General features: G+C 39.5%; 2 protein-coding genes across 2 annotated transcripts in view; one reads left to right on the plus strand and one right to left on the minus strand.

The window, feature by feature from the left end:
* Positions 1-26,968, plus strand: part of SLC35F1 (solute carrier family 35 member F1) — a 422,628-nt gene that overhangs the window by 80,891 nt on the left and 314,769 nt on the right. The gene's annotated exons all lie outside the window — the stretch shown is intronic.
* Positions 6,600-7,084, minus strand: LOC307195204 (small nuclear ribonucleoprotein Sm D2). The gene has a single exon (XM_079939186.1). The coding sequence runs from the start codon at positions 7,044-7,046 to the stop codon at positions 6,690-6,692; it is 357 nt and encodes a 118-aa protein (XP_079795312.1). The 5' UTR covers positions 7,047-7,084; the 3' UTR covers positions 6,600-6,689.

Raw genomic sequence — 26,968 nt, forward strand, 5'->3', positions numbered from 1 at the left:
TAGTCTACTTTAAGCTCTAAATTTTCTAACCTCTGCTAAAGAATATGACAGTGGTTGAATAAATGTTTGTATATTCACACCACTACATACACTATTCTCTTATAGCTCCAACGTGTAGAGTAGTTGTCAGTATTGTTTTTACTTTGCTCTTTTTGTTTTGTCTTTTTTGCGAAGAGATCATTTTAGGGTAGGGAGAGCTTTGGTAACTCTGTGACCTGATGGGTGTAAAGGATACTGATGTGGTCTGACAAGCTATGCACTGAATCATCTGCACTTTTCAGGATCGCAGCTCTGTGCTTATTCTTTTAAGGATATAACAAAATATCATACTTAACCTGTGCTCTATTACAACCCCTAAATCTATTTTGTCAAACTTATATTTAAATATATATTTATTTAAGATTTCTGTTTTTCTTGCTAAATGAATTAGCCTTTTCTGACTTCTTTTCACAATGTTGTGCTCTGTCTCTTAAAAATCAGTTATAGGGAAGGAAGTTATTTTCACTCTAACTTGACTCTGTATGTGTCTGACGTGTATTTCTTGTTAGCTTTCCCTTCTGAGATGGCAGCGAGTATCTTTGAAAGCTACTGAAATGCAAAATATAGGAGAGGAGACCAAGAAGTCAATACTTAATGAGGATCTGGATTAGCAGTGAAACCTTCATCTTCAAGAAATAAAACCACCTATGATTTCAAGAGAACGGCAGGTTCTTTCCTTATGGCCCTCACTCTCCATTTCCTTATACATACAACATTATGAAAATCAGAAGGGCAGAAACGATTTCAATCTTCCCTGACAACGGCAGCCAAAACATTAGCTGTGCTGAATAATGTGGAATGATGAATTGACATTTAATTGGAACAGAATTCATGTACGGATGGGCAAAGGGAACCTCTGAGGAGCTGACTTCAGAATAGGTTCCTCCCTGACTGGAAGGCACTTCCAGCTGGCAGAACTGTATGAACATTATCAACAAGAACTTCTCAGAAGGGAAACCGATCAAGACATGGTCTAGTGCTTGGGGTACTTCTGTTCAAATAGAATGAACATGGAACTGAAACAAAAACTGATGTATTTTTTTTTCCTTCAAGTTTTCTATATATCATCACTCCTTTAAAAAAAAATCAGCAAAGTAGCCTTTCTGACTTTGAGGTATTACCTGGGAGACACTCTACAAATACATTCACTAACTTTTCTATATCTTCAGGTTCTCAACTATATGATTTTAATTAGCCAATCTTACCCCCTAATACCTTATCGAGGTGGTGACATTTAAATTTTGCATGCTTCTCCATCTATCTGCCCTTCTTGATTCCATTCATTAAACTGGAGAGACTTGGACTGGGACACTTAGTTTAGAAGAAGAGAAAAATGTGAATTTGCTCCTTATTGCACTTCTGTCAGCAAACTTGTATTTTCTCGGTCTCAAAGGAGAGTCAGCAATGGAGTGGTAGTAGATGAGCTTAAGGACTTGAAAACCAACCCCAAGCACATGTCTTTGCACAGATGGCTGGTGAACTCTTTTATGGATGAAGAACTGTCTGTTCTTAATTGCTTATTCTCACCCAACCTGGGAAAGATCTTTTCAAAGTGGATTCCCTCAAGTCCCAATGGGTTACTGGGTTCACCTGCCCTGGAAAATTCAGAAGCAGTTATGAATCCATGCTGTGCTTTTAGACAAGCAACTTCTGTCTGGCCTACAAAACTTTCCTCATTCTGACCCCACTGGTGAGCTAGAAAGGTCTTTAAAGATAAAGTAGTAAAACCCACTTATTGTATAAATGAGAAAGTGAAACCGAATTGGTCATTTCTATTTAATTTAATTAAAAATCCACATTGATACCTTGTTTCTGTTATGACTGGTCTGATATTTTTGAATATTAGCTATGTAGGGTCATTTAAGTGCCATGTCTAGGTTGCCATATAAAATTAGAGCAAATTGGAAGTTCTAGTGGGAAGATTGGGCTTCTCTGCTCCTTCTTGAACTCTGTGAGGGATATATTCTATCATCTCCTGGGCATCCATCCAGAAATTCCTGTTATAGTCTGCCCTCCAATTGCAGTTTAAACTGTAGGAAAAAGTAACACATTTACTCAAAAAATACCTCTTTATCTATCTGACAGTAACACAATCCTATTTGCAGTTATTGTTATTGGCAGTAATCATAATATTTTTCAGCGTTGGCTGTGGGGCAGGCTTGCTGCCTATTCTTGAATACAAGCTAAGACTCGTTTTTGCATTTTTAAGTGGTTGAAAAAATCGAAATAATAATATTTCCTGACATGTGAAAATTACATGAAATTCAAATTATTGTGTCCAGAGATGAAGTTTTGGAGGACAGCCATGCCCGTTTATTTACATATTGTCTAAGGCTGCTTTTGTGCTACCACAGCAGAGAGGAGTAGTTGCTGTAAAATGCAACAGTTAAAAAGTTGTTATGTTAGATATTTCAAATTGGAATATCTCAAGATGTTCATTAGACAGCACAAAGGAGCATCTGAGGCCGTTGAATAACTATAGTTGAGTGGTATAAATATCTCTGTATACATACTTTTAAGCCATATGCGCTGTCTATTGTTGAAATATCTTCAAAGAAACTGAGTAGTACCTCTATCCATTTACTCATTTCCTTTCGACTTTCAAGCCTTTCAATTAGTGAAGAATGAAAATGGTTCATAAAACTACTTCAGTTTTTTCTCTTAAGGTACATTTGTAGAAAAACGAAAGTAAATATGCCTGCACTTAAATTGGGTATCTGACATAAAGTTAGGCCTCCTTTGTGCGGAGCAGTTGCAGACAGTATCATTAGCTTGAGTGAAAGGGGGAAATTGTAAACATAGAAGTGATCTAGGGGTATCTCATGGAATCCAAAGGCAGTTGGTGTGATGGGGCATCACAGAGAACTAGTCAGGGTTCAAAGGTAAGCAGCTATGTTTCAGTCTCTTTCTCACTGGGTCAGGCCATATGGTCTCTTGATTCTGATTCTTCCTAGTGTCTGCTTTAGGCTTTTCTTCCTGCAGACCAGTCTTTTGTGCTTCTGCATTTACATTTTGGAACATGACCTTCTCACAACTCACCAGAGACTAATCAATGTCTCAGTTCCCAATTTCTGGGAGACAGTCTGTTTGGCTTACCTTGGATTTGGGGCCAATTAGCTGTGGCCAGGGATATAGGTCCCGTAGTTTAAACGTGGCCATTAGTGCCTTGGGTTAAGGACAAATTTCAGGAAAACAAAGTGGCAGGGTGGGCAGAGTCTCAGAAATATATCTACTACCTATCCTCATCGCCCAAGTCAGACCAAAAATGAATGGACTACTTATTTATTAGCTTTACTTTTTCTTGCTTAACTCAGGAAAACTTGCTGAGACTATGTGTGTATATGTTTTTGTATGTTCTGTTTTATTCTACACGTGCTTGTGTCCCTTGGGGTTATTGGGATGCTTGTGGCTGAATGTTGGGAAAGCTCACCCATTGGCCTAGGTCCAAGCTCCGTTCCTGATCACATCTGCCACTGGCTTCTGAGGGCAATTTACCTCTGCATGGCTGACCCCACTCTGCACAGCATGTTTGATTTTCCACCTTCACCAGTTGGAAATCTTTAGTCTATCCCTTCACCCTGGAGACTTTTGCAAGGTAAAGCATCTCCATGTTTACCCCATTTGTTATAGATGACAGAAAGGGTCAAATATTTCTGAGGTGCCATTTCTTTCCAGCAGCTCTAAAGAGCTTTTGTTCTTGACAGGAACGGCAGCTCCTGCTATTGGAGATGATTTCCAGCAGCTTGTATTGGACCTCTTATGCTGAGTTCAGTTTCTTACCTATTATGTGCCAGGCAACATGTTGGGTGCTGGAGATACAGACCATAAAGAATTGATTCCCACAGTTAGATAGGTATACTGATTTTAAAATGCACAGAATACTAAGGAGCACAGAGGAAGGTCATTCAGATGAACTGCTGGGAAGGAAGGGATGCTCCTTACAAAAGTCATGTTAAAAGAGCAAGCCTGTGCCTCACACCTAACTGCTTTCTCAGTTTTACTTTCCCCTGTCCTGTGGGAGCACCACTGTCAAAAATCCGAGAACTATATATGTGCGAATCTGGTTCTGGGTCCTGTCCATTCATCTGTCTGTGCTTGTGTCAATTCCATCCTGTTTTAAGATTGTAATTTTATAACAAATTTGCAGTCAAGTAATGTAAGTCTTCCAGCCTTCATCTTCCTCCTCCCCCTTCTCCTCCCCCTTCCCCCCTTCCCCCTCCTCCTGCATCATCAAGATTGCCTTGGCTCTTCATTTGCATATCAATTTTAGAATCAGCCTTTCTGTTTCTACCAAGAATTCTAGTGGGATTTTGATTGGGATTGCTTTGAATCTGTAATTCAATTTTGTAAGAACTGATGTCTTTATAACATTGAGTCTTCCAATCCATGAACAAGGTATTTAGATCTTTTAAAAAGGCTTTCAATAAAGGTATATAGTTTTCAGCAGTAAGGTCTTAGACATCTTTCATTAGATTTATTCTAGGGTATTTAACGTGTTTTAATATTATTATAAACAGTATTTTTGTTAAACTTTATTTTTTGTCTGCTACCAGTATAGAAACAAAACCCATTATTTTGCATTTCTGTGTACCCGTAGTGACTTTGATACATTCACTTGTTAATTCTGTTTCTGAGTAGATTCTTTTGAATTTTCTGCATAAGCAGGAGATGTTCAGGAGATGTTCTCTCTCTTCCAGCCCAATCTCTGCATGGATTTAGGGTTTTACCACAGCATTTGAATTTGAGCTTGTTCCACTTTCCAGTCTCCCAGCAAAGCATCACAAAGCTTGCTTAGAAATGGGGTAGGAGTAGGGTAGAAGAGAGAGGAAATGAATCTAAGAAGAGCAAAGACAAATGAATACTTCAGTAATTATTGTGCCTGCAGATAGAAGGTCCTTGGAGGGTAAAGTGCTGTCCTCTCCCAGACGTATAGATTAAGCTTGTGACTCATTTTATGCCAGGGCATTGCTCCAAAGCACATTATTTTACGCCTTTTAAATGACTGACAGTTTTCATTGGCAATACAAAATTATAACTTTTTCAGTCCAGGCAGTGCTCTTTCTCAAGCTGAAAAAATAGCTTTTCTTTCAGGAAGCTTGAAGCTTGGGGTGTACAGAGTCAGAACCCACCAGTGGTAGGACATTCAGAAAGGAAGGAACAGGATTTCCAGCTCCACAGAGGGGAGAGCCCTGCGAGGCTCCATCCCTCCATTCAGGACAGTCGGGAGGACACACATCACTCTCCTCCGACAGCTCCGTGAAGCCAGGGATCACGTGGGCTTGATCACTGCTTAGTTCCCAGACTCTAACAAGGTGTAAGGCACAGCAGGTACCCTGGCAGTGTTTATTAAGTGAATGAACACAGTGTAGGACAGTGAATATCTCGTGTGTGAATCCCTCAGTGCTACAATATTATTTTATCCCCAGGTGGGAGGCAAGATGGTGAATTTTTTGTTCATAGTCAGTTCACATCTATCCTAGAGCAGCAAGCCCATCTAGAATGATAAATCTAATAATCCTCTCTGTATTTCTTACTTTAGTTCAAATCAGAAATTTAAGGATTTCTCTGAGCCATAGAAGACCTGTCTTAAGAGAAGACCAAAGGGAAACCTATAGAATATAGTGAAATTCTCAAATCTCCCAGCTCTATTTGTGTCTGTGCAGAGTTAAACAAACTGAGTCCCAAGCCCCAACACCTCAACCGAGATGATGCTTCTTTGGAGAGAAGCCCGCAGCGTGAAAGTTGTTTCAATGATAATATTAGAATATCAGAGATAGATGTGCCTATTATTAATATTGACCAACCTCCCCATAAACTCTGTTTGACTTCCTTTATGATACTGAGTAATGTGCCAACACAAAAGGTTTCCCTTGAAGAAGATAAATGTTATAGCTTCATAATGTTGGTTTCTTAATATTTATTATCAATGTCTGACTTAGGGCTGAGAGGAGGAGGAAATGGGGAGTTATTATTTAATGGGTAGAGTTTCGCTTTGGGATGATGAAAAAGTTCAGACAGTGGTGACGGTTGCACAATATTGTGAGTGTACTTAATGTCACTGTACTTAGAAATCTCTACAGCAAAATGGGAAAATGGGTAGAGAGGAAGTTCTTCATACCCCGGGAGCCAACATGGACTCAAGTTCCAGATGATTCATGGCCAGTGACCCCTTATAGGTCATCTCTGTAAGGGTCACTGAACTCAGGGACCCTCACCCTCCACCCAGTCCCCAACCCCAGTACCTCCAGCATTGCACTGTGGTACATAACAGGTCTCTGTCTCTAGGACCCAACAGTTACAGGAACTGCATCCTTGTACCATTTTTAGCTGAACACATTTTATTCCTTTTTCTGCCCCCAAATGGGAGACCTTCTCTTACTCTCAGATTGTGCACTGTGCTTTCTGAAAGACTGTCAGTAGTAGGGGACATGCTTCCCACTTGTAGTCTGTCAGATTGTTTGGAATTCTTCTGCATGTAAAGTAGCATGTCTAGGAGAAAAAGGCCTCCCACTAAAAGTAAATTTTGGTCTGATTTTCACTTGCAGTTTTTTTTTTTTTTTTTTTTAAAAACACATGACTTTATTATTCCCAGCACAAAGGGCAGGTCTTTGCAAGACGAGGGGTAAGTTCTGACGGCAGGGAGGAGGCCCCTACTTGCCGGCGATCAGCGGGTTCCGCAGGACCACAATGACCGAGTCCCCGCGCAAGAACATTTTTGAGATGTAGCGGTCCTTGTTGACTGGCTTGGACTTCTTCTTGCCCTTGCCACTCTTGGGGACTTCGGTCCACATCTCCTTCACGTTCTCCAGCACCATGTTGCAGTGCCTGTCAAAGGCCTTCACACGGCCCAGGAGCTTCTTGTTGTTGCGGCAGTTGATGAGCACTTGCGTGTTGTTCTTGACCGACTGGGTGAGCACGGAGAGTGGCCCTGTGTTAAACTCCTCCTCCTCCCGCTTCTGCAGCTCCTCCGGGGTCATCTCACTCTTGGGCTTGTTGAGGAGGCTCATGTTGGCGATGGTGGTGGCCGCACTCTCTTGCAGTTTTTATTTTGAGGATATTTTATCTCAGGTATTTAATTGTGGGACATTCTGAAGCCCTTTTGATTTACTGAAGAAGTTTGAAAAATGGAACTTGGATTGTAATTTTGGACCATATAAATAATTTATTTTTTATTAATTAAAAAAATTTAAACCTATAAGTATGGTTCTTAAAGTTAAGTATACTAAAATTGGGACCAATCACTAAACTAGTGTTGGCTTTATTTCATTTCTTCAGTGTATATGGATACAGATTTGTAGTTCTGATTCATAGGTAGAATGAAGTAAAGTGATAAATATTAACAGCACTAATAGAGCTTTGCTTCATGAAAAGGAAAAAACAGTGAAGATTACTAGAACAAAGCCTCTAACTTGATTTTCTTGCAAAGCATTCGTAAAAACATTAACTTCATTTGGACTGACAAACAACAATGGTTTTTCCATTTTGCAAGCTGTTTTGTTTAACTTGTTTTTCATTTGTTTTTTTGTTTTGGTTTTGGTAGCAGAGTTAGTCCAATTTAGCCTATGATCGTGACAGCAAAGCACTTAAATTCAGAATGTACTTTCTGCCTGAATATCTGATTCAGACTGGCAGTTGGCATTTCTCATTTCCTTTGGTTAAAAGTGGTTAAGTGAATAGCTTCCATTTCAAGGGCACTTGAATTATTAAAAAAAAAAAAAAAAGCCAACAGGTGAGATTCTTCATCCCATTGTACTTCTGTGATTTTCAGTGCAGAATTCTGAATCCTGAGCTTTGGAGTCTAAAGAAATTAACTAGATATAGATACTAAGGAACTTCTGTCTTGTTCTGGAGGCCAGTGGGAAGTGTGAGTAGCCTTAGAAGAGAGTCTCACATATGCTGTTTATGCCATATGCTTCTCCTTCTCTCCTCCAGATGGAGTGTCTTCTCCGGTTTAACCAGTGGTAACTTTCCAGTAGAAGACACTAGATAGTTTCCTTTGCTGTGCAAAAGCTTTTAAGTTTAATTAGGTCCCATTTGTTTATTTTTGTTTTTATTTTCATTACTCTAAGAGGTGGATCCAAAAAGATCTTGCTGTGATTTATGTCAAAGTGTGTTCTGCCTATGTTTTCCTCTAAGAGTTTTATAATACCTGGTCTTACATTTAGGTCTTTAATCCATTTTGAGTTTACTTTTGTGTACGGTGTTAGAGAGTGTTCTAATTTCATTCTTTTACATGGAGCTGTCCAGTTTTCCCAGCTACATTTATGGAACAGACTGTCTTTTCTTCATTGTATATTCTTGCCTCCTTTGTCATAGATTAGGTGACCATAGGTGCGTGGGTTCATTTCTGGGCTTTCAATCCTGTTCCATTGATCTATGTTTCTGTTTTTGGGCCAGTACCATGCTGTTTTGATTACTGTAGCTTTGAGTATTGTCTGAAGTCAGGGAACCTGATTCCTCCAGCTCTGTTTTTCTTTCTCAAGATTGCTTTGGCTGTTCGGGGTCTTCTGTGTTTCTATACAAATTAAACTTTTTTTGTTCTAGTCCTGTGAAGAATGCCATTGGTAATTTGATAGGGATTGCATTGAATCTGTAGGTTGCCTTGGGTAGTATAGTCATTTTGACAATATTGATTCTTCCAATCCAAGAACATGGTATATCTTTCCATCTGTTTGTGTCTGTCATCTTCGATTTCTTTCATCAGCATCTTATAGTTTTCAGAGTACAGGCCTTTTGTCTCCTTGGGTAGGTTTACTCCTAGGTATTTTATTCTTTTTGATGCTATGGTAAATGGGATTATTTCTTTAGTTTCTTTTTCTGATCTTTCATTGTTATTGTATAGAAATGCAACAGATTTCTGTGTGTTAATTTTGTATCCTGCAACTTTACAAATTCATTGATGAACTCTGGTAGTTTTCTGGTAGCATCTTTATGATTTTCTATGTATAGTATCATGTCATCTGCAAATAGCGACAGGTTTACTTCTTTTCCAATTTGGATTCCTTTTATTTCTTTTTCTTCTCTGATTGCCATGGGTAGCACTTCCAAAACTATGTTGAATAAATGTGGCAAGAGTGGAAACCATAAACAAAAAGAGAACCACAGAATGGGAGAAAATATTTGCAAATGATGCAACTGACAGGGGATTACTCTCCAAAATATAAAAACAGCTCTTGCAGCTCAATATCAAAAAACAAAAACAACCCAATCAAAAATGGGCAGAAGATCTAAGTAGACATTTCTCCAAAGAAGATATACAGATGACTGAAAAGCACGTGAAAAGATGCTCAACATCACTAATTGTCAGAGAAATGCAAATCAAAACTACAATGAGGAAGCACCTCACACTGGTCAGAATGGGCATCATCAAAAAGTCTACAAATAAAAAATGCTGGAGAGGGTGTGGAGAAAAGGAACCCTCCTACACTGTTGGTGGGAATGTAAATTGGTACAGCTACTATGGAGGACAGTATGGAGGTTTCTTAAAAAACTAAAAATAGAGCTACCATATTATCCAGCAATCCCACTCTTGGGCACATATCTGGAGAAAACCATAATTCGATAAGATACCCCAACATTCATTGCAAGCACTGTTTACAATAGCCACAACATGGAAGCAACCTAAATGTCCATCGACAGATGATTGAATAAAGAAGATGTGGTACATATATGCAATGGAGTATTACTCAGCCATTAAAAAGAATGAAATAGTGCCATTTGCAGCAACATGGATGGACCTAGGGGTTATCTACTGAGTGATGTAAGTCAGAGAAAGAAAAGTATCATATGATATCACTTATATGTGGAATCTAAAAACAATGATACAAATGAACTTATTTACAAAACAGGAACAGACTGGCAGACTTAGAAAGTAGACTTATGGTTACCAAAGGGGAAAGGTAGAGGGGAGGGATAAATTAGGAGTTTGGGATTAACAAATATACACTACTATATATAAAATAGATAATCAATAAGGACCTACTGTATAGCACGGGGAACTTTACTTAATATTCTGTAATAATCTATGTGGGAAAAGAATCTGAGAAAGAATAGATATATGTATATGTACAACTGAATCACTTTGCCATATACCTGAAACTAACACAACATTGTAAATCAACTATACTCCAATATGAAACAAATATTTTTAAAAAAAAATTAAAAAAGAAAAGTACCCTAGAACATTCTGATTCAGGGGTCCTGGACAAGGTCTAGAAACCTGCATTTTAAATAAGCATCTCAGAGATTTTTAAGAAAATGATGTATAGATGTCAGTGTTTAATTTCGAACATTATGATAATTTACTTTATATTAGTGTAATTATTTTTTCCTAAATTCTTTAGTTTTCATTAGATTTGTCTCTGTTGAGAAAACTGTTACTTCTTCTGTGATGTAGCTATGCCCAGAATCAGAAATTACATCTATGTGAAACGATAATTTAAAATAATTTAAGAAACGTATTCATTTTTGTTGGAGGATGGAGGGAATGAAAAGTGCCCACCTAACTGAGAAGGTATCTTGAGATCGAACAATGAGGCAGGCAGCTGCATATAATCAGTGGATCCATTTATTATAGGGTGATTTACTCACAGGGTGGGGTTGGGATCTGGTGGATAACCAACCATCCAGAAGTATTCGCGGCTGCACTCTGCACCGCTGAGGGGCCACTGGGACAATTTTATAGTTAACCCAGGATGTAGGGGTTTGTGCTAAGAAACAGGATGTGCATTCCTAAGTCAAGATTTATGAATGGGTACCTAGTCTGTGGGTGCTGTGAATACTGTCTTCTTCATTGTTTTGGGACTAACAGAGCATAGAAGCCACCTGGTCCTGATAAGTATTAAAAATATCTATTAACTACAAAGCCCCTGATGACAGAGAAGTGATTTACCACACAGTACAGTCCTGGGTGGGGTCAGCCAAAGGACAGAGGAACTGTAGGGGCCCAAGATGGCATCAGTTATGCGAACAGCCATACAATTTTAACCACATTTCAAAGGAAATTATGTAATATAGAAAAAATGAATTCCTTATGCTCATATTCTGCAATGAACACTCTAAATGGGAAACTATTCAACCCAGTAGCGTAATAGAGGAATGGTGCCTTAAAAAAGTCACTAGATAACTGTTAGATAAGAAGTATATTAGCTCAGTAACTTTCAATTTTGCAAAAGAAACAGGGCATTACGTTGTATGAAATAGTGCAACTCAAGGAACTCATCAATTATTAGTTGCGCTCACATCTGCAGTTTGCAGTTTGCGGAGTGACTGCATGCACACCAGCTTACTGGTTCTTAAAATGACCTTGTTTGCAAGTGCCTACTGTGTGCTGAGCCCTGCTAGGCATATAAAACAAGATGAAGAGATGACTTTTGTGCTTTTAACATCTGTTCTTGATTTTCATGAAGTGTTAGAAATCTGTGCTATTAATAGAAGAGCGGTTGCATGGAGGGGTAGGAGGAGGCCCAGATCAGGCTCGGGTAGCTGGTGTCTCTGTATTAGCTGCAGTTGAGGTGTGGTCCCATCCACCCAGTCTGCTGCTGGTTCTGCTGTATGTCTTCATAAAAAACCAGGACTTGGTGAGATTTGGCCATTTTGTGGGGATTAATGATATTGTCTCCCAAATATCAAAAGTAGGGTATAAATTTATAAAGTGAATGGTTTGGTGACTCTTAATTTTTTTCTGATTAGAAAATTGAGTGGACATTCTAATTGCTGAAATTCTTGAAAATGTCAGAAAATATAAAGAAGAAAATAAAAATCATTTGTAGCTAGGACCAGGTCAAGACATTTAAAGGCATTAAGCAAAGAATAGAAAAATACAGCACCCTTAACCCACATTTGTATTTCAAAATAAAAACAATACTAAACTGTGCAATAAATGTAAAGAAGTCCAACTATGTTATGACTTTTTGCATGATTACTAATGCACTGCTTTTTCTTATCTAATCATGAAGTTCTTTCAGAAAAAACCTTTTTTATTACTTCTGCTCTGCAGGTGTCTTAGCCACCTGCTGTGTGACCCAGTGCTACCTGTCTCTCCTACAACCCAGAGACAATCATTCTTCCTCTTTTGGTGTATATTCTTCTAGAGTTTTCTTATACAGATAAAAGCAAATTTTATAATTAAATTTGGATACTGAACATGTAGTTTTTTAATCTTGATTTTTTCGCTCACCATATCATGAAGATATTTTCATGCCATTAAGAAATCTTTGAAGACAGTTTCAGTGTCTGAGTCATGGCTATATTTAAGCAGCCTCTGATTGTTTCCGGTTTTATAAGGTGGCTTAAATAAGGTTCAATGAACGGCCTGCTGTATATGTCATTTAATCCATTTCAGATTTTTATTTGTGTTCAACCTAGATCTGGTTTATATGCCTGCCGGCAAGTCTGTCTCTTGGTACCTTTGACAATCCAGAGTAGTAGTATTTTAAAAAGGAATAATAAATGACTTTTGTCACTTGAAAAAAGAGTATCTTGTTTTATTTTACACTTATTTGATTAGTAGTGGAATACGTTTTTGCATATATTTATTGGCCAATTTTTCACTTCAGCCTATGTCCATTGAAAAATTTTCTCATGATTATCAGAATTTTTTAAGTGCTGTCTCTATATTAAGGATGTCAAACCTTTTTTCATATTTGTCAGAAATAATTTATCTCTGTTTTTCTTGCCTTTTAGTTTATGGCATATTTGATATAGAAAGATTTAAGTTAATATAGCTAATTTTATCAATATATATTTCTGAATTTATTCATTACTTAGAGAGTCCTTCCCATCCTGAGATCTGAAATCCAAGTAGGTTTTCTTCTAGGCATAAATAAATAGTTTTTCCTTTTCCTTTTTTTCCTTTTTTAACTTCTTGTACCTCCTCTGACTAATGTTTTCTCTTTCACACAAGGTATTGTTTATTTCCACTTACCAGTTTTTTGATATAATTGTATTTGAAGTGTTCAGTTCTTGATGACCTAAAAAGTCAACTAAAAGGATCATCTTTTCACGTTCTCTTTTTGTTCTTCTGACATTGTCTCCTGTACATTAGAACAGGTGTGAACTTTCCATCTACTCCTCATAACATTTCCTCTTTCTTTTCCCTTTCTTTGCATCTATGTTCCTATTTATCTCTCATCTTTCCCTAATTATCATTTGAAAAATACAAAATCTATCTTTTGTCTTCTCAGCCAGGCAGGTATGAAGACCCTGGTCACAGAGAAGTCAAATTGGGAAATTTGATTACTTTGCACATAATATGCCTTTCTGGCTGATAGAAATTTCTGACTTTTGTAGATATTAGAAATATTTCCTATTCAGCTCCATGTATTTTTCTGTGAGAGCAATTTTTTTTTTTTTTTTTTGCGGTACGCGGGCCTTTTACTGTTGTGGCTTCTCACGTTGTGGAGCACAGGCTCCGGACGCGCAGGCTCAGTGGCCGTGGCTCACGGGCCCAGCCACTCCGCGGCATGTGGGATCTTCCCGGACCGGGGCACGAACCCGTGTCCCCTGCATCGGCAGGCGGACTCTCAACCACTGCGCCACCAGGGAAGCCCTGTGAGAGCAATTTTTTAATGGAATGGTACAAGGTTGTTTTTTGAATGCAATGAAGAGATAGTCAGAAGTGAAAGATTTTTTTTCTCTTCATATATGTCAGGTATTATTTTATTTTTTTAACATCTTTATTGGAGTATAATTGCTTTACATTGTTGTGTTAGTTGCTGCTGTATAACAAACTGAATCAGCTATACATATACATATATCCCCATATCCCCTCCCTCTTGCATTTCCCTCCCACCCTCCCTATCCCACCCCTCTAGGTGGTCACAAAGCAACAAGCCGATCTCCCTGTGCTATGCAGCTGCTTGCCACTAGCTATCTATTTTACGTTTGGTAGTGTATATATGTCAGTGCCACTCTCTCACTTCATCCCAGCTTACCCTTCCCCCTCCCCACGTCCTCAGGTCCATTCTCTATATGTGCGTCTTTATTCCTGTCCTGCCCCTAGGTTCATCAGAACCATTTTCTTTTCTAGATTCCATATACATGTGTTAGCATACGGTATTTGTTTTTCTCTTTCTGACTTACTTCACTCTGTATGACAGACTCTAGGTCCATCCACCTCACTACAAATAACTCAATTTTTCTATGGCTGAGTAATATTCCATTGTATTTATGTGCCACATATGTGTATATGTGTGTATATATATCTTCTTTATCCATTCATGTGATGATGGACACTTAGGTTGCTTCCATGTCCTGACTACTGTAAATAGATCTGCAATGAATATTGTGTTACATGACTCTTTTTGAATTATGGTTTTCTCAGGGTATATGCCCAGTAGTGGGATTGCTGGGTCATATGGTAGTTCTAGTTTTAGTTTTTTAAGGAACCTCCATACTGTTCTCCATAGTGGCTGTATCAATTTACATTCCTACCAACAGTACAAGAGGGTTCCCTTTTCTTCACACCCCCTCCAGCATTTATTGTTTGTAGATTTTTTTAATGACGGCCATTCTGACCGGTGTGAGGTGATACCTCATTGTGGTTTTGATTTGCATTTCTCTAATGATTAGTGATGTTGAGCATCCTTTCACGTGTTTGTTGGCAATCTGCATATCTTCTTTGGAGAAATGTCTATTTAGGTCGTCTGCCTATTTTTGGATTGGGTTGTTTGTTTTTTTGATATTGAGCTGCATGAGCTACTTGTATATTTTGGAGATTAATCCTTTGTCATTTGCTTCATTTGGGATTTAATGAAACTTAAAAGCTTTGCGCAGCAAAGGCAACCATAAGCAAGATGAAAAGACAACCCTCAGAATGGCAGAAGTGAAAGATTTTTAAAGCTAGCATGGTACAGAGAGAAATTCAATTTCTTACTTTGAAATTAATCGATAGTCTTTCCAGGAGTCATCAGTATTTCTGAAGACTATGTTAGTTTCGTTAGCTTCATCCCTCTACAATCTGTATGCGAGTGATAGGATTTTTGCAGATGGCATTGGGCCTTCCTTCATTTCTGGTCAGATCACATCATAATGATGCCACTTACTCACCCATAAAAGCTTGTGAAAGTGCACTGAACATCTGCACATAAAGCAGCCATTCATGCAAAAAAAGCCTAGGACCCTGTTTATCACAAGGCATCTGTGAGCTCTCTCTTCCTGCTCAGTCTGCCTCAGGAGTTTCAACTGTCCTGGGAGAGAAGTGCCAACAGCCCATTAGCCTGATGAGCCAATCCATAGAAACATACTCTCTGCTCTCCCACATGCCTGGCCCGAGCTGGGGCGCAGCCAACATGCATTTAGTTCTTCTGGAGCCCATCAGCATCATCTTCGTTCCTTATTCCTCCATCCCCAAAACACTGCTTGGACATATGGCTCCCATGGTAATCTTTGCCCTTAATCAAGTGTTCTGCATAAGCTTTAGCCAAAGCAAATTTAAATTTTTTGAAATCAGAGTAATTCCTTCATCGGACATTGTTACAGAAGTACTAGTTCGATGAAAAGCATAAAAATATTTCTCTATTTTCAGTCATTTTAAAATATGCTTTCATTGGTCCAATTAATAGATTTTTATTGCACAGCTACTGTGTGCCAGGTAATATGGATATATTAGTGAACGAGGAAGAAGTCGTTTTATATCCTTCAGCTTAATTCAAGTGCAACAAATGACTTTGGACTAATCTGCTGAGAACTTTTCTTTATTATTTTTCCAGAGAACAATTCAGCTTTCATTTGTTCATAATTATAATTTAGATCAGAGTCTGAAGAAAAACCTAGAAACCTTGGCAGCCTCATTTTTGACAGCTGTCCTCACTTTGTTCAACTTTAAATACCTTTCTTGTTACCTTAACTGGTATGTGTTTTATGTTTACCTATAATGCATTCCTCGATCCATGTTTGCTAAAATAATGGTGATAAATAGGTAGGTAGTCCCAGTCCTAGGATGAGTCCAAATGCAAGTGAACTACTTTTCTATTGCTGCCATAACAAAATACCACAAACTTAGTGGCTTAAGGCAACACAAATGTATTATCTCACAGTTTCGTAGGACTGAAGTCTAAAGGGACTTAGCTGGATTCTCTGCACTGAGTCTCATGAGGCAGAATCAAGGTGTCAGCTGCCCTGACCTCTTGTCTGGAGGCTCTAAGTTCATTCAGGTTGTTGGCAGAATTCGGTTCCTTGTGGTTGCAGGACTGAGATACCTGTTTCTTTTCTGGTTGTCAGCTAGGAGCCTCTCCCAGCTCTCAAAGGCTACCTGAATTCCTGGTCATGTTGCTTCCTTTATCTTCAAACCAGCAATATCAGCACATCTCTTGGAACTTTTTACTTTGAATCTCTCTGACTTTCCCTTCTGCCACGTCTCTGTCTGACTCAGGTCAGAGGAATTTCTCTTAAGGGATCATGTGGTTAGATTGGGTCCACCTGGATAATGCAGGATAATCTGTCAATTTTAAGATCTTAAACTTAATTCCATTTGTGAAGACTTTTTGCCATGTGACATAACATTTTCAAGGTTCCAGCGTTTAGGATATTGACATACTTGTGTAGCCGTTTTGGTTCCATCTGCTTTCAAGGCCCTCCTCACAAGAGCTCTTTCTGACTATTCAGATCCTTGCCACAAACCTGTGAGATGCATACTGTGTAGCCCAATTTTATAGGTGGGGAAACTGAAGCTCAGAGAGGGTAGGGTACCTGCTCAAAGACTTGCAGCTAATAATACTGGCATTGGAATTTGAACTCTGTCTCCAAAGCTACTGTGTTTCACCTGTGGGAAAAAAAAAAGTAGTATAAAATATTGTTGACTGACTGGATACCTGTCCATCGACATCATTAAATAATTTGGTAAAGTTAAACTTCATTAGAATGTTTGAGGCTCTCTGAAAAACTAAGACGGTTGAAAGCACATGTGCCTCTCCTCGAATAATTTCTGCACCAGAAATGTGCATTCCTTGTTTTCTTTCAATTTTCAGGCAGACCAATTAATACAACTTAAAACTTTATTAAGAAATGAATACCAAGGGCTCGTCATTGGTATATTTGGCATTTCAGTAGATATTCTAGTCTGTAAGTCAAATTTGATAACATCAGGACGCTGCATTAGAATACATCTTAGGGGTCATCTGTCCTGACGTCTCACCTAATATAGGCATCTGTTGTGCAATTTTATGACCCTCCAGCCTCATCCAGCTTGAGTTTTTTTCTCACTACTGGAATACTAACAGTGTCACAGAGTTTACTATTTTGCAAGGTAATTACTTTTACTACAACTAAAGAATAGCTTTAATATGTATTTTCTCTTTCATTAAATAAAAATCTTGGTTCTGCCATTTTCTACCACTGATATTTATTCTAAAGTTTAGGAAAAATTCCAAATGTATTTTCCCATTAGGAAGGAAAATTGGGCAGATATATCCAAATGTTTTGCTAAGTACAGTGAAGGCCTTTGAGAATTCCACTCAAATTTAAGTTCTATGAAGGCAAGTCGTCTTGTACACTGAGCGCCTAGGACCTGACGCATGGTTAGCGCTAAATAAATATTTATTGAATGAATGAAACAATAGATGGATGATGAATTTACATTTTTCACATACACCAAAGGAAACATATTTAAGTTCTGTTTTAGAAATGGCCAAATACATTTTATTTGGACATCTTGATGGATTGGATAGATTTTATTGTACAGAAAAGAGAGTACATATTTTTTTATTTTCCACAGAAGGAGACAAATTACCATTAAATAAATTTTAAATGAAATAAAACATCACTGTGGGGGATTTCATCAATGCCGTTTCCCATTTTGGAGAAACAAGTATTCTCCGTGGCTGAGAGAGTATACAAAGACTATCCAAACACCATGCAAAGACTACAGATCATGCACATTTTTTCTTTATATTTTTAGTGTGTATGTAATTGTCTATTCAACAAGATTGTTTTCTGAAATCCTCACATTTGAGATAAGAATATGAAAACTTCATGTTTATATTTTTTAATGAAAACTTCAAAGGTAACATTTCAGTGTTGAATCTGCAGTGATTATAGCAGAAATTTTTACAGTGCAAGGGTGTTAGATTAGTGTAAATGCAAAAACTTGCACAGTTGTGCTATATAAGAATTTCTTTCTTTCCAGTTTAAATAATAGTTTTCCAAGATCTTATTAGACCTTATCTCAGGTGACTATTTGCTGTAAGAGACATATGTGAAAATATAACCTTTTTCATGACGTGAGAATTTCAAAACTGTGTGGAAGAAAAGTCATAAGAGATAAGAAAAAAGTGACATCAGAAAGAAGAAACTCAAAATTATTTTTGAGAACTTAAGATTTGGCAGCCGTTCCTACAACTTCAAAGATGCTATTATTAAATCCGTTTTATATTATTCCAGTTGTTTGTGATTTCTCAACATTGCTTCATCTCTTTACACTTCCCCATGGCTCTGAAGCCAGGCTTACACAAGGCTGACACCTCTGCATACAATATCTAGATTCTTTCCAGTAAATCAACCAGCATACATACAGCACACTAATTCATTTAGAAGGACACAGAACCACGTGTGACCTGCAATGAGACCGTCTTAAATACATCCAGAGAGGTTAAGTTCTCTCAGTTGAAACTCAGTGTAAAATAGTTTAGGATGATCTTTCAAGGCTCTGCCACATCAGCATTTCCTTTGCTGTGGGATAACTGAGTCCCTGTGTGTGTGTAGACTTAGGCCTGTCTGAAGAGGTTAAGATACCTCTTCCCGCAAACCCAGAACAATGACAAACCCAAAGAATAATGAAAAGAGGATTATTTCTGAGATTCTATCAGTATAGACATAGTAAACTCGATAGTCATCACGATAACATCATGGAACGCAGTGGCCCAGGTACAGGAGGTTTGGGGTGCTTTTGGGCTGACCACAGGCTCTGGGCAACCTCCTAGAGCCTGTGGTCTCTGGATGGGTCTCATCCAGGAAGCTGGGGGAGCCAGGTGGGTTGTGCTTCATGCAGTGCTGCTCTGGTTAGAGGTCCTGGCACTTGTAGGCCCCTTTATTCTGGATATAAGCTAAGGGCATACTGTCCAGATGTTGAGAGAGAATCAGAGAGAGAAAACCTAAATCATAACTCAGTTTTCTCATCTGTAAAATGGAGATAATCATAGGGCCTATTACGCGGCGTTACTATGAAGGTTAAATGAGTTCAGACATGTAAAACCCTAACGTTACTATTCACACCTAACTTTATAGTAATGATTTTGCATTCTTTTCCTTAAAGAAGGCATTCCAAGTTGTATAAAGCTTCAGATGCCACAGAACCTGGATCTGCCCTGCCTGGCAGACAGGAGTGAGAAGAGCAAAGTCACTGCTCCCATATGGGAGCTGTGGTAGGAGGAGAGGCTCAGGACTTGTTCAGCCTCAGCATCTTCATTCGTAAAATGGGGAGGGTGATGTCTTGGCCACCTCACAGGGATGGTGTGAGGCTCAGATGAAGAATGCCTGTGAAAGTAACTTAAAAAAGTAAATTGCTAAGTTATTATCATTATTATTATTAAGCTGTCTTTGTATGCAAGTCTTTGTAGTTTGCAAATACAGTAAGCAGTCTGGATAAATGTGCACTGGGTCACCTTTAATTCATTGTAGTTTTGCTAAGCATTTATTTCTTCTTGAAAGATGGTGCTTGCACAGGTGTCTAGAGAGTACTCTTTTGAGGTTTTTATTGTCGTTCATTTCAAATCATGAAATTGAGTAATCCTTCTAGATGTTCTTGTGGAGATAATATCAGAAGAAACTTTTGGGGTTCTATCTAGCATCCAGAGTTTCTATTTTATCACAGAGAGTTTTAGTTGAAGGTACTTATCAAATTGTGGGTATTTTGCTTATTGTCTGAAACGTAAATCCTTATAAAATATGCTAACCATTCATTTGGAAAACAAAGTTCTAGTTGTACTAGCTCTGTCCTCCCATCACCTGAAATTCAAGGAAACTCAATTCAAAACTCATTCAACAAATACGAGTTTCTGCTAGTTCTAGTTGCTGGGCATACGGAATCAAATAAGATACAGCCCTTGCTCACTGGGAGCTTACAGTCTAGGGTGGTGAAACAGACACACATGGGACAATTAAGCAACTTGATGGACGTCAGGACAGAGGTGTTTATTCATGGGGTCAGCGCACGGCAAGAAAAGCGTCATCTGTATTAGGATGGTGGGTGTGAGAGGAATTTCCAGAGGAGGTGACACAGAGAGATGATGGATGTAAAGTGTGACTAGAAGATAGTGAGACAGAGAAGGGGAGGAAAGGCACGGAGGAGTGGAACAGCCTGTGGTGTTCAGAGGCCTGCCTGTAGCGTGGTCCTGGTGCATGTGTCTGCCCACACGCCGGGTTGTGGAGCGGAGCCAGAGCAGGAGCCAGGCCCCAGGGAAGCCTTCAGTGTGACACTTAGGAGCTTGAGTGATCTTCTAGAAATCGTGGGAGCCACTGAAAGGTGTTTTCCCTGTTCTTGTCAGTGAAACCATTTTTCTCCTAGTCATATAGATTAAAGCCATAGTGTCAAGTTCTTTACTTTTTCTCTCTGCGGTTCTCCAAACTGTTTGCTAATTCTCCCTTTAGTCTGTCCTTCATGGTGTCTCTAGACATTCTCTAGACTCGCTATTTTGCCCTATTTTAGGCTCATCTTCCCTGTGTGGGGTCCACTATGGGGTCCCGCTGAACGCCCTCCCTGCCTCCCCTCGCCTTCAGCCTGTTCAGTATCTTAACCTTGACAAGTTCATCTACTTCAAACACTTTGGCTTCTGAAAGCTTTAGCAGCTTCTGGGACTCATGGTATTCTGCCAAACGCGATAAAGAAACCTTGACTTGGGTTGGAATGAACTAAAAACCTCCTCCTTGGGCTCCCCAAGCCCGTGAGGCAGCACCCCTGTCTCCCCTTCTGCCCGCACCCACCCTCTCACCCAGCCAGGTTGGCCCCTGTGTTCCTCCCAGCTCTGCCGCCAAGCCTCCCGTGTCCCCTCTGTAGGGGTTACTTCTTCCTCTCAATTTCACTTGCTGCTTCTGCTATACACATGCCTGGCCCACCTTGGCCCATATCTGCTGCCTAGAAGTGTTAATGATTCATTTATTTTACAATTGTATTTGATTTCTTCAGATTTCAAGCTCCTTGAGGGGAAAATGTGTGAGAGAATCCAGCCAGCGCTCAGCACAATGCGTAGCACATAGTAGGCCCAACCAATTACGATTGTTGGTGTTATTATCATTTTTGTGGTTTGTTTTTAGGGTATGGCTTCTCTGCAGCCCTAGAGCATGTATCGATAGTAAAAGAGGGCCACGAAAGGGTGCGCCATCTAGACGGGGCGGCTGGCTCGTCACCACTATAAGTGTCTGGCCCAATGTTGAGAGTTACAACGAAAAGGTTTGCTTCTTGCAATTTTAAATCTTAAAGAGTGTTTGATTCCAGGCGTGCTCTTAGATAGAACTTTTTGAAAAAAATTAATTAATTAATTAATTTATTTTTGGCTGTGTTGGGTCTTCGTTTCTGTGCGAGGGCCTTCTCTAGCTGTGGCAAGCGGGGGCCACTCTTCATCGCGGTGCGCGGGCCTCTCACTATCGCAGCCTCGCTTGTTGCGGAGCACAGGTTCCAGACGCGCAGGCTCAGTAGCTGTGGCTCACGGGCCCAGTTGCTCCGTGGCATGTGGGATCTTCCCAGACAGGGCTCGAACCCGTGTCCCCTGCATTGGCAGGCAGATTCTCAACCACTGTGCCACCAGGGAAGCCCCCAGAACTTTTTTATTGTTGAAGTATATCTTTCATTATTAAAAATTCGACACTTATTGCAAAAACTTCCAAGGATGTGAAGTACACACAATAAAAAGTAAATGTTCTTCCATACCCACCCCTCTGAATTCATCCCCAGAAGTAACTCCTGAGATGAGTGGTTCTTTAACCACACTGTTACATGTATGGTAAAATGGTAATAACTTTAAGACACTGCAGATTTATGAAGTATATACTGAGTCATCAAAGAGATATGTTCACTATTCTCTTAATTCTTCAGACATTTTGTTTATTAATAAAGTTATTTCTTCAACATTTATTAATTCAACAACACATGTTCATTGACCACCTACTATGGGCTGGACCTTGTGCTAGGCTAGCCACCCAGCTATGACCCCCATGGTTGTAGTGACTTTAGGGTAGCACCGTCCGTTACTGGATGGCTTGCATTAAAGGCCACTTCAACCATTGTAAACTGGAGCCCATCCTCTCTCATAATGTACAGTGAATTTAACTCGCCCATCACTTCACCCATTCTCATGACTTTATAATGTGCTCAGGATTCTTCACCCATTGTATTAGATTGCTCTTGGTATATAACACATGACCCACGAACAGCACCTGTCTGTTAGCTCACATTTCTGTGGGTCAGGAGTCCAGGTATGGGTTAACTGGGTCCTCTGCTCAAGGTTTCACTAGGTCAGGCTGCAGTTCTCATCTACAGAGTCCTCTTCTCAGTGTATATTGGAGAATTCAGTCCTAGCAGGACAGGATTGATGTCCTTGTTTATTGATAGCTGCTGACCAGGGGCCACTTGCAGCTAGAGGCAGACTCCAGTTCCTATGGTCTCCATAGGCCTTTTCACTGCACGGGTATTTGCTTTCTTCTAAGATAGCTGGAGTGCATCTCTCTGACTTCTAATCCCTTCTGTTCTGCTACAACAGACACATAACCTTAACCTAGTAAGGGAGCGACTGTCGCATCATAGTTACCTGCACTCGTGGGAAGAGGATTATACAGGAAGAGGATTGTACATGCTAGGGAGCTGGTATTTGGGTGGTGTTTTAATATTTTGCCTGCAACACCCATGCATGACATTGATACGTTAGGGTCAATATTTAATTTGGTTACAAGTTAGACATGTAAAAACAAAGCAGAGGCTGGACCATGAAGTGGTTCACTACACGTGGTAGAGGGTGTGACTGTTATCCTTACTTGGCATTCACAGGAGGTTGGGCTAGATGGGCCACCACCTCGACCATACGGGAGCATTTTAACGTTCTTGCTGAAATAGTGCAAGGATAAAAATTTAGCTCACAATTCAGAAAAGGATAAGAGAACCTTTTCTGGAATTTACTTAAGAGGAACAGAATTTAAACGTATTTAATGCTAGTGACGGACCAGATTAGACCTAAGCAGATGGCCAGTAACAACTGCAGATGGTAACAGCCTAAGTTTAAAAAGTCTGCCCATTGCTGCGAGGAATAACAATCTTTAATATTTTGCTTCCACTGTCCAAATTCTCTCTGGAGTTGGTTTCTTTCTACTTTTCCTCAGAATCTGGGTCTTCTGCTCATGTTTTCATTTCTGTTAGTAGGAGCCAAAGACCTGTATGAAGAATTTCAGATGGCACTATGATAACTGTTGAACATGCCACATTGGAAAACTTAAAATACTGATAGCCCTTAAGAATATGTGCTGTCATGCCTCTTACGTGCTGCCCTGGAGTGCCATTTATCATTTCTTATAGGTATAGTCACTTACCAACTAACGAATCAAGAGAAAGATATATTGTGTTGGATCTGAAGCATAGAATTACTCATTTATTCTACAAATATTTTCTGAGTGCCTGTTGTGTTCCAGGCACTGTGCTCATGCTCAGAATACAACAGAGAACAGGACAGACTGGCTCCTGCCCTCAAGGGTAGGGGATTGAGGGATTAGACAGGCTGAAGAGATCCTAAAGATCATTTTGTTCTTTTATTTTCTAAAATTAGACCTTATGTTTATTTTACGGACAGTGAAATGATAGCACATCAAGGAATAAAAGATACCTGAGGCCAGGCTATGGGCAGAGTTGCGTTAGTAATGAAATTCCAGAGTGCCGACTGGTCCAGCCTTGTCGCACATCTCCCTCTGTTTAAATCTAAAGAAAACTAAGTGGAACTGTTTTGAAAAAATAAAATAGGCATGAAGAAACTCAGAATAACTTGTCTGCTCTTCTTCCCGTTTCTGTGCCCCACACTAATGCAATTGGCAATTTTGCCCAGGGTCACAGAGCTAATTACAGGCGAGACAGCGATTTGAATCTTCCAAGTCCAATCATCTTTTGACTACAGCTCCATAAAATACTTTAACACCCTCTACTCTTTGGTCCTTTGTTGCTATATTCTTGTGTGCTTATAATTATTCATTCAGTAAAACTACTTTCAAAATGACAACCTCAGTTCCTCAGTATAAATTGTATTCTCATTTTCTTTAAAGATTTTTTTGTCCAAATCTCTCCAACCGTATTTTCTCTTAGATTTATATTCCTCCTATGCCTCCATAAGAGTAAATCTTCCTACTCTCAGGCATCTGGCTTCCAGACAAAGGAATTTTGTTGTTTTATTTAGAAGGAAATTTGCATATGCTAGGAAAGTTTACCACCTGGAAATTTATTGACTGCCTGTTTTACAGTTGACCCCTGAAGAGAGAAACCACATGCGTATGTGATGCTTATATTGTAACTTGAGATTCTTTTAAAAATAAGATACAGGGCTTGCCTGGTGGCGCAGTGGTTGAGAGTCCGCCTGCCGATGCCGGGGACACGGGTTCGTGCCCCGGTCCGGGAAGATCCCACATGCCGCGGAGCGGCTGGGCCCGTGAGCCATGGCCGCTGAGCCTGCGCGTCCGGAGCCTGTGCTTCGCAACGGGAGAGGCCGCAACAGTGAGAGGCCCACGTACCGCAAAAGAGAAAAAAAAAGATACAGTTTTAAAGGTGGGAATTGACTAAAAAAAATCCTCCCTAACTAAATTTAATTTTGATAGCACATAGAGGAAGTTTAGTATTCAGTGTGCTAAAATTCCAGAGTCTGACATGACATACCTAAATATGAATCCAGGATTTACTGATGTCTTGACACAGATCTATTCAAGAGCCTCTTATTAGTTTGTTTCGTTTCAGAACAGTAATGCCACTTGTTTTCACATCTGCCTCCTCAGTAAGAGATGACACTGATTCCTTCAATGTTAATGTACTGCAAGGATTAATTAGGTGTTTACAAAATGTTCTTGAATATATTTCCAGAGCTGACGAATACAGCCTTGTGATAAAGATAAAGGAAAATAAAAGTGGTTTATGATATTTCAAGAATGTACTCATTCTCAGTTTTTTTTTCACCATTTTATTAGTCCATATCAATAAGTAGATGCCAAAAAATGTTGGCTTATTAACACATACAAAAGGTAGAGGATGCATATGGTTCTATTAGACTCAGTCCACTCATAAGATGGACTTGGATAGAACCTATGTTACTCCTCAGTGCTTTCATTATTTTATTTTTCCTCCAAGAAACTCAAAATTCTGTAACCAATCTGTGGTGTTCACAGCAGTTCTCTCAAGACCAATGTGAGGTGAGTAGACATTATTAAAAATATAATCTCTCACCTTACGGATCTCCAGCTTCATACATCCATACGTGTGACACGCACAAAACTCAAAATAACCTCCTTCCCTCTCCAACTCATACAAACACACAGACAACCAGGCAGTATCATCTAGACAAGTGCTTCTCCACTGAGGATGATTCCGCCCCCCAGGGGGCATGAGGCACTGGAGACACTTTTGGTTGTTACAACCTGGGGGGTAGGGGTTGCTGTTGGCACCTAGTGGGTAGTAGCCAGGGATGATACAAAACGTCCTACAATGCACAGGACGGCCTGTACAACACACAATTATCTGGCCCAAAATGTCAGTAGTGCTGTGGTTGAGAAACTCTTTATAGAGGCAAAAGCACTGGGTGGAGGGACAAGAGATATCAGACATCTTTATTTGCCCCTGCTTCTTATAGGCCCATCAGAAAGAGAAAAAACAAGTACTTGAATTTTCAGCATGAAAACCTTATACATATCATAATGCTTTAAAAAAAAGATAATATTTTTAACGTTGTTAACAACACAGTTAATGGCATGCATATACTTTTAAGAAAAGGAGAGAAATTCGGAAGGAAAGGATTAAAACATCTTTTTTTAATGTCAGTATTATCAAAAATGATATCCTATTACTTGTAACAGTAGTGACCAAGATGAAGAGGAAGAAGTAGGAGGCAAAAGAAAAGGAGAGGAAAAAGGGAAATGTGTGCCGATTTATTTAATGAGACTTGTGATACTTTTTGCTTTTTAATAAGCTTTGCAACTGGCATTTCGTTGATCTTCCTCTGAACTTGGAGCTTTCACAGGAGACAGTATGTGGGGACAATAAATGGCTGAAAGAAAACAAAGTAAACCAAATGGAAGAACAAGACCCTTTGGATACATGACTATAAGAGTTGCTGGTGAAGGCACAGGAAGGATTAGCAAACTGTTGCCAGTTTAGTCCAGATTGGGAAACCTGGGCTGAGACACCAAGCTTGGTGTGTGAACTCTGCGGTATTGAAGGATCCTGCTGCTTCTGTCCTTATTTTTACTTGCCAACTTGCTAAGCGGTTCCTGGCAAATCACTTAATCTCCCTGACGTGAGATTATGCTTCACTTTTATTTGCTTTCTGTAATTCAGTGAGAATGGGGAGATACAGCAAGAGGTCTCAATCCAGAGACCTGTGCTATTTTACAGGTGTTATCACTTAACATCTTTCTTCATTAACAACATGTTCAACTGCCCAAATGGAAGCGAATGCTAGTACTACAAACCATTAAGCACTCTGCTAAGATCTAAAATCTTTTATGTTATCCTCAGTAGTTGCCGGAAGTTTTGCAAGCAACATCTTTTGCCAAAACTAACCTTCTCTGGTGGTTACTTGAAATTTGGATGGTTGTGATTTATTTCCCCTCTTTGAGCAGTTAGTTCATTAGTGCAGCAGTAATCATGAAAATAGGTTAGAGCCTTCTTAGAGTTGGGCTCTTATGCGTTCCCCCCAGTCCCCTGGAGAACAGCACTTAAATATTAATAACATCACTGGGAAAACACGGCAGCTATTTCCTTGTT

This window comes from Stenella coeruleoalba (genome assembly GCF_951394435.1).
Source record: "Stenella coeruleoalba genome assembly, chromosome: 12".
NCBI classification, from domain to species: domain Eukaryota; kingdom Metazoa; phylum Chordata; class Mammalia; order Artiodactyla; family Delphinidae; genus Stenella; species Stenella coeruleoalba.